The sequence below is a fragment of the Chaetodon trifascialis genome, chromosome 23 (assembly GCF_039877785.1).
Source record: "Chaetodon trifascialis isolate fChaTrf1 chromosome 23, fChaTrf1.hap1, whole genome shotgun sequence".
Taxonomy (NCBI): Eukaryota; Metazoa; Chordata; class Actinopteri; order Chaetodontiformes; family Chaetodontidae; genus Chaetodon; species Chaetodon trifascialis.
This window is the reverse complement of record NC_092078.1, coordinates 12,305,031-12,313,215: the sequence shown is the minus strand read 5'-3', so window position 1 is coordinate 12,313,215 and position 8,185 is coordinate 12,305,031. Positions and strand designations below refer to the sequence as shown.

General features: G+C 39.4%; 1 protein-coding gene across 2 annotated transcripts; it reads left to right on the top strand.

The window, feature by feature from the left end:
• Window positions 1–1,573: 1,573 nt before the first annotated feature.
• zdhhc21 (zinc finger DHHC-type palmitoyltransferase 21) lies at window positions 1,574–7,084 on the top strand. Of its 2 annotated transcripts, XM_070992808.1 has the most exons (8): window positions 1,575–1,812; window positions 1,947–2,045; window positions 2,379–2,490; window positions 2,940–3,078; window positions 3,383–3,499; window positions 4,114–4,157; window positions 4,771–4,940; window positions 5,109–5,239. In XM_070992808.1, the coding sequence occupies exons 1-7, from the start codon at window positions 1,659–1,661 to the stop codon at window positions 4,901–4,903; spliced, it is 798 nt and encodes a 265-aa protein (XP_070848909.1). In that variant the 5' UTR covers window positions 1,575–1,658; the 3' UTR covers window positions 4,904–4,940; window positions 5,109–5,239. The 2 variants fall into 2 exon arrangements, with proteins under 2 accessions (XP_070848908.1, XP_070848909.1); XM_070992807.1 differs by having other exon boundaries at window positions 1,574–1,812; window positions 4,771–7,084.
• The last annotated feature ends 1,101 nt before the right edge of the window (window positions 7,085–8,185 follow it).

Here is an 8,185-nt window from a genome sequence, read left to right as displayed (position 1 = left end):
ACCAATTTCTTCTTAAGAATGTGGACATCTGGAGCAATCACCTCCTTGCTGATATGTGAACCTTAAAAATGATTACACTGTCAACAAATGATTATTGAAATGATAGATTATTATAGAAATGATAGATAATCCACGTCATCAAGTCCAGCTAGGATGACCATAATTCAAATGAAACACCCCCCTTCACTCTACTATATGGCTAGAAAAATATATTTTGATTAAAATAGATCAACATCTAGAACAAGTTTCCCAATCTCAGTACTGACATGGTGATCTTTGAGGACCAGTCTTCAGACCTAGTGCAATGTGAACTTGATTTATAGTTGAAATACATGAGAGATGCTCAGGCAGTTTGCCAAGAAGTGCTGTACAGATAAACAGGCTGCTGTGCAGTACTCTTCTGAATACCACTGACTACCAACCTCATATCTCATACAGTAAACATTGATTCATTTCAAAGCCATCCCCATTTATGAACCTAAGGGCAGAATGATAAACTGCATCAAGAGCTGTAAGAGTGGAGCCCGGAGAATGCATATAAATATATGATGTACGCTGGTAAGGCAGATCTTGTATAAAGTATATATTGATGTCTCAGTGATGTGACAGAGTGCTTCATTGGTACTGCATCAGTAGTTCTCATACAAAAATAGTTGCACCAAACAGGCGCTTTCAGGTCGCTTCTTCTCATGACTGAATATGTGTTTTTGTGTCGCTAGAATAGCCAGAGAGAGTTTTATTTTTTAAAACATTAATAAACCGGAAGTGTGTTTTTGTTTTTTCACGCGCAGGTGACAGCGCAGAGCTCCTGTCCAGCCCACAGAGGCTCGGATGAGGAAGTGCCTCTCGCCGATACGTGTGCTGAATAGGACAGCAATAAATAAAAAGTATGTATCTTTTAATTGTTGGGTAGAAAACGAGACCGACGCTAAACACGTTGAATTATTCATTGTATATATGAGCGCGTGTGAATTAAATAGCGTTAGCCCGCTGCTGTTAGCTAACCTAGTAAGGCTAGAGAGCCAAGCCCATCGCGGCTGCTGGCAGGGTTAACATTACTATGAATGATGGAGCAAGCAGGTTGTGCAATGACTAGGGTTTGAGTGCAGTCAAGCGGCATTATGAAGGCTGTTTGGGATGATTTGGTTTGTGTTAGATTAGCAGATAATGCTAACGTTAAACGTGTGTAAGGCGGGTCTTGGCTTGTTTACAGACACCTGCTTTATAGCATAGTAGTTAGGCCAGGTTTTATTTGAGTACCAGTTGAGAAAACATGGCTCAGTTTGCCTCCTCAGTACATGCCAGATAAGGATATCTCAATCATACTGCTTTCCTGCCACTCACTTATCTATATGTACTAACATTTAAAGCAAAATGTCATTTTTGTGACAGATAATCTATTTCAAACAGGCAATTTTGAACAACTGCAAACAAATGTGATGCTGCTGCTGCTGATGGTATCCAAGAAATAATATAACAAGTACAAAGTACAACATGTACATCAGGTGTATTAAGCTTGTGAGAGAGGAGAGCAGATTAGTCAGCTAGTTCCTGTCTGTAATCTTGAAATCGGTTTCCTCACATCAACTGGAGATTTGGATCTGTGTGTGTGTGTGTGTGCTTGCGACACTGTAGGTTCCCCTGGAGTCCCTGCAGCCATGAAGCTTCGACTGCACTTTGTGGTGGACCCCATGGGCTGGCTGTGCATCAGCATGGTGTTTGGGATCTGGCTCTACAACACTTTATTTATTCCCAAGCTGGTTCTGCTTCCACACTACAACGAAGGACACATCCCTTGGGCCATAGTTGTTTGTGAGTATCTTTACTGATGCTTGAGAGAATTGTTTGGGAGGTTAACACTGGAAATAATCATTGGAGTTTCTGGCATGGCCTCAGAGTTTGGCTCACACACTTTAAGCAGAATTAAACATTGTCTATCCCTTCAGGTTATTACATAGCATCAGCACTCTGCCTCGCGGCCCTATTCAGAGCTTCCACAGCGGATCCTGGCCGTCTTCCTGTTGACCCCCACATACCTCACTCAGGTACGGACACAGAACAGCCCATTTCACTTCTTCTAAAGCTGAAATCTGTCTGTCATTGTATGTTTAGCTGTATATCCATCTAGAAATAACTGAACACAGTCAATTAATTGAAAATTCGTTTTCTACCAGTTTTATTCCTCTTGTTGCATAATTACAGCACATTCATTGCAGTAAGGAGTAGTGGTCATGTGAAACTGATAACAGCTTGTACTTCTCATTCTGCCTTTAGACCAAAGTAAATAGGTTCGTGCTCCTGTGCCACTATGACATCTACCAATACCAGCATTACCAGTAATAACCAATGATAAACTGCTGATTGTTTTTATGTCACAGAGCGAGAGCACTGGGAGTTGTGCAATAAGTGCAACTTAATGAGACCTAAAAGGTCGCACCACTGCAGTCGCTGTGGCCATTGTGTACGCAGAATGGACCACCACTGTCCTTGGTAAGGATACACATGCGCACACATGCTCACGAGGGTCTTACCATACATATCAAAATACTTTATACAGCTTTGAAGTGTTGAAAAATTGAAAATAAACTGAAAAATAACAAAATGCATTATTCAAATCTACCCACACAGCATCTGAATTTACACAGATGTGACACTTGTATGAAATAGCAGAGGTACAGTACAGCACAGTACGCAGTGTCGCTTCTCATGTAATATTACTGCAAATTCAAGAGATATTTTCCAGAGCCACACACAGACAGATGTTCACTTGCATGCTATTAATTTATTTATTTGCTTCCTATAATGGTATAAATGAAAGATGTTTACTTTGCACATGCCATTATCTCTCTGCAACCTCAGTCCAGATCATATCAGTCCAGTACTTACACAAAGAAAAATAATGTAAGATAACAACTTAAATCCTGCTTGTTTCCTTCCAGGATCAATAACTGTGTGGGAGAAGACAACCACTGGCTCTTCCTGCAGCTCTGTTTCTACACTCAGGTCCTCAGCTTGTTCACCCTGGTGCTGGACTTCTGCCAATACTATTACTTCCAGCCACTGACAGGACTTGACCAGGTACATCCTACAGGAATATAAGTAAACAATATCTTCAATTGACGAAGAAATGCCTTTAGAGCGTACAGACTACATTTCAGACGTGCGTGTGTTTGGAGTACAAGTAGTTGCTGTATTCTTTTAGGTATCTTAAAAATGCTGTATGACAACTTGGCACAGTATCTGTGCTAAAAGCATCAGCTACAACACTGTTAATCTATAAAAGATACAATTTGTCTGCGTAGAAGTCATCACATAGACCTTTAAGATTACAAAATAAGAGTATTTTACACCAAAGGGTTGCTGTTGTGTTTGCCTCTGCCAGGAGAAGTTTACAACACGCCATGAACTGGCTCTGCTGCGCGTCTCGGCACTCATGGGCTTGGTCATGTTTGGCGGCATGAGCAGCTTATTTTACACTCAGATGGCAGGCATCCTCTCTGTGAGTACTGAATAATGACTGTAAGACTTGTTTCAAATGACATTTACTTCTGTAATTATGATGATGTGATTATTCTTCTCTTCACAGAGTGCAGTAGACATTTCCAAGCTAATGTAACTGTCAAACGTCACTTTGCACGATCTGTAAAATAAGCGTGATGCTGCTTGTTCCCATCAGTTAGCTTGTTTGTCCTATTGAAAGCAAATTCAGCACACAAAGCCTCAGATGGAACAACATGACATAGCGCACAAAAATAAAACAGTCAATGCCAGCAATGCAGTGATCAATAGAAAAGAAACAAGAGAGGAAGTCTGGGGTCAGGCTTTGTGTGTGCGCAGAGTTGCTTTCTTAATATCTGTGATGACATAACAAAAGCATTTTTATTACAAACCAAAGTAATTTACAAGCTTTCATCAAGAATTTTGGCAGAGCTGTAACGTTCGAAATGTCTAAACTTAGAGGTTGGCAACAGCAAGCTGGTGTGGAGAAAAGTTTTCTATGGCTGGAGCCAACAGAGAACCTACAACACAGATTAATGATGCTAATGCTTTTGGCTCAGCATTTGGCAGTTAAATCATGGTCCCAAATCATCTTTTTCTCCTCCTCCCTTACAGGATACTACCACCATCGAGAAAATGGCTCAGTTCTCAAATGAAATGTGAGTCTGTTCAGCTCTGTTTGTCTTCATGCCAGAAATAGTTTGTAGGTTTGTACTTGCTTTCTACTGCAAGTTAAGATCATTTTAATGGAATAGCTCAGTGTTTTTGAAAGTGAACCTCTTGTCTTTTTTGCTGAGAGTTAGCTCACAAAATGGATACCACTGTCATGTCTGTCCATTCATTGTGAAGCTGCAGCCTCAACCACTTAGCTTAGCTTAGCTTAGCATCAGGGCTGCAAACTGCGGGGAAACAGTTAGCCTGGCTCTTTTTCAAATGAACTCCGCGCAGTGACTTCCTGGACTTCTGTTGTCAGTGTGTGGAGAATCCACACAAGAAAATAATGTGCCAGTGGTGAGCTTTTGAGGGGCTTGTAGGCAGATTTTGTTACCTCTGGACAAAGCAGTTTTCAGTCTTTATGCTAAGCTAATCTACATGTAACTAGCTGCTCGCTCCAGCTTTAGATTGAGCAGAGATGCGAAAGTCGTATAAGTTTTTCTGCTCAGCAAGTAAGCGAATAAGGGTGTTTCCCAATATGTTGAGCTATTTCTTTTAAGTGGTCTCATAATACACATTTTAAAATGAATAACTGCTTCTTTTTTTTCTTCTTTTCAGATTTGGCTCCAAGAAATCCTGGCAGTGGGCGCTAGCTGAGGTTTGCGGCACTCGCTGGAAACTCCTGTGGTTCATCCCGTTCCGAAACCGGCAGCCACTCCAAGCCAGCTACCACTTCCGCACCCACGTGTAGGCCGGTAGCACTGCCATACCTCAGACCTGCACAGATGGTATGGCTACCACGGTGAAACACTGTATACACTCTTAAGAATCCATCTGCTCGCCTTCACCATCCTCTTTTGTGCTATGAGAGCTGGGCAGCAGTCTTGGTTTGTCAGTGGATACTTTAATCTTTTTTATTCTTTTTTCTTTTTTTTGCCTTTCTCTACATGACCCAGACTGGCCGTTAACAGGGTCAAGAAACACCTAAGGGAGTGACGGGAAAATGTTGCTTTTTTACTCACTGTGACTGCTACTTTCAGCATTTGGAAACCACTTTTAATGGCTAATTGCATCAGAAGGACGGAAGTCTTCGCTTGAAAGCAGCTGGCGAAAGGGACCCCTCTCAGGTTACTTTAATAAAGAGCCTTCACTACTGACCTTTAATCAACTACAGACAGAACTAGGGTAACTCCAGTGTGTCTATTAGAAAGGCAACTTTTTGTATAAAGTTTGTGCCTTGTTTCTTTTAACTGTTTCCTTTTTATTTGTCATGCATGAGCAGGATTTCTGTTTGATTTTTTTCTGGCTGGTGATCTTCCAGTTTGGAAATTGCTTGTGAATAGTGAAGGGATCTGGCATCTGTCAACTACATTTCTTCAACTGATAATCATTTGATGATTCATGAATGTTTTCTTGTATTGTTCTATGAACATTCTATGTATGAAGTTATGTTTTATGAAGCATGGCCACAGAGCAAAGGTCATAACTTGACTACTGATAAGGTTTACTTTTATACCACGTGATTACTCGGACATGAAGATGTGTATTAATAAGCAGACAGTTAATACTCAACCGTGCCATGGTAATCTCTAAAATAAGAAATAAGTTTATATGATCAATGTCGGGCTGTAGATGTCGTAGTCAAACCTGCTGTATAATCAGGTAGCTTCTTATTGAAGGTGTCACATACTATCATCCAAAATCTTGCTGTATATCTTAAAAGATTATTTAGAAATTTTTTGAAAATATTTTACGCTTCAGTTGGACTAGAAGATAGGCTCCACTGTCATATCTGTACGCTAAATATGAAGCTAATGCTAGCAGGGGGATAGCTTTGCCTAGCATAAAGACATGAACACCCTATGAGACCACAGCCTGTCTTTTTATGCTTCAATCCAGATTGAATTGTCCAGATTAAATAGTCAAGGTGTAACATGTTACCTAATGAGCTGTTGGTAGTTGGATTGTGTTACTTGTGAACAGAGCGAGGCTAGCTGCTTCTTCTTCCATCCAGTCTTTATTGCTAAGCTAACCAGCTGCAATGATACATTTAGCATACAGCAGTGAGAATGGTATCAACCTTCTCGTCTCACTCTGGGCAAGAAGCCAAACAAGCATATTTCCCTAAACATTGAACTGTTATTTTCATTTTCTGTCTGTCTTAAGTCTGCTCTGTAAACAATAGCACTTACAGTGCACTGACCTTTCAGTTTAGTGCCCCAATATAATTTCATCATTGTAGTGCTGCAGCTGTTATACATTATAGTTAGTTAGGTCTGAACAAGTGGCTTTATAAATGCACATCTTTATACAAAAACTAGCAGACTGGTCTGCATGTGGTGACATACAGCTAGTTAACAGTTGATACAACTACGACTATCGACTATTTATGGTGGTTTTGCTGTAACACTATGGTACTGTATAGAGATTTTATTTAAATCCTTAACAGGATACTTAAGGATAAGATGATTCAGTGCATAATAATACTAGCATAGTGTGGTTGTCATTGTCTGTAATAATTGGCAATCCCATAGCTAAACCTGTAAGTTAATGAAGCTTGCTATGTGTAGGAATACAATATAATAACCAAGTAGTTTTAAGTGCCTTTCAAGGTCTTCTTTTACACTCACAGTACATCACCGTCATGTTGGTCTCCATAAAAGCCAAAGACCTGGGGAAATGTTGCAATAGTCAGCAGGCATTCAGTAAATGCATGTTTCACCAAATTTCTGAAGGTAGCAGTTCAATTTTATGCACTGATTTTCACATTAGCACACACTGTTTTACTGCGTCAGTTGTACTCTTGAAAGAAAGTCTTAACTTGAAGTTGTAATATTTGATGTGCATCCTTTTTGTTGTTTTATTCATATCGTAAATCCAATTGTTGGCATTTGCATGAGCGTGTGTTGATAAATTTGCTTGGTGGTTTTTATAACTCAGATTCAGGTTCTTGGATGTTTGTGTGAATAAGTATTATATAATAATATAATAATATTTGTCTATATATATAGAGAGATATATATATAGATATATATATGTTGGTGGTGGGATAATGGGTTTGGTAAATGTGTGTGATTAGCTTTGAAGAAGGGGGTACTGAAAGATTATGTTCGCCTTTTTTTTGGGTTTTTTTACAAATCATTTTTGAAAGCAATAAGCATTGTATATCCATAAAGCCATTGAAAAAACAGTCGTGAAAATCTGATATGTGTTGCAATGCATATAAACCGGGTGGATGACTTACTCCCTTACTCCTAGCTAAACCTTTAAACACTTGTCAATACTTCAGTAATCTCGGCCAGGATCAACACTGCTGTAGCTGCTGTGTATGGTATATCTTTCATTAACAACATATAATCTTCAACAGCTCACATTGTTTGGAGCAGGATAAGAAAAAGGCTGGAGTTCATTCGATTTGCCAGAGACTAAGAGACCAGAGGTGGAAGCCGTTATCTGGCGTCCCCCAGGGCTCTCAGTTTGGATCTGTGCAGTTTAGTTCACACTTCATTTGCTGTTTTTGAATGTGTTTTCAAGCTTTACTTTGTTCATTTATACCTCAAACAGTGGAACAGTTTTGTGAATAATAGGAATACACCATAAATATCTTATTCATTTCTTTTTGCCTAGAAAGCCTCTGAACAATTGTCAATTGATCTGTATTAATTGTGATTATAGAAAATATCATAAAGGTATTCATATTCTAATAAATTAGATTATGGGTAAGTTTGAGCTGATTCTTTTCTCCTTTCTCAACTTGTTGTTTAGCAAGCTATAGCTGCAGCTATAATGGAAATTGGGGAAATTTCAGACAGCATTTATCAAATGCAACAGCAATCTGGCTTAAATAAACTTTTGTCATAAAAGTACACCAGTGCAGATACTGCTGTAGCATCTCTGTATACTCTAGTCACACTAGCTACAGCATTTTAGCCAAAGAGCTAACACCAATATAGTTAGCTTGCTAAGCTACCACCACTAGCAAACACACTTATCTTAACATTGTGCTCATTTTATATGCTTTTTTTCTTCATGA

Coding starts and splice junctions, on each gene's coding strand:
- zdhhc21 (XM_070992807.1), top strand. CDS start 1,659: ATGAAGCTTCGACTGCACTTTGTGGTGGACCCCATGGGCTGGCTGTGC. Junction 1,813..1,946: donor CCCTTGGGCCATAGTTGTTT/GTGAGTATCTTT, acceptor CTATCCCTTCAG/GTTATTACATAGCATCAGCA. Junction 3,500..4,113: donor AGATGGCAGGCATCCTCTCT/GTGAGTACTGAA, acceptor CCTCCCTTACAG/GATACTACCACCATCGAGAA.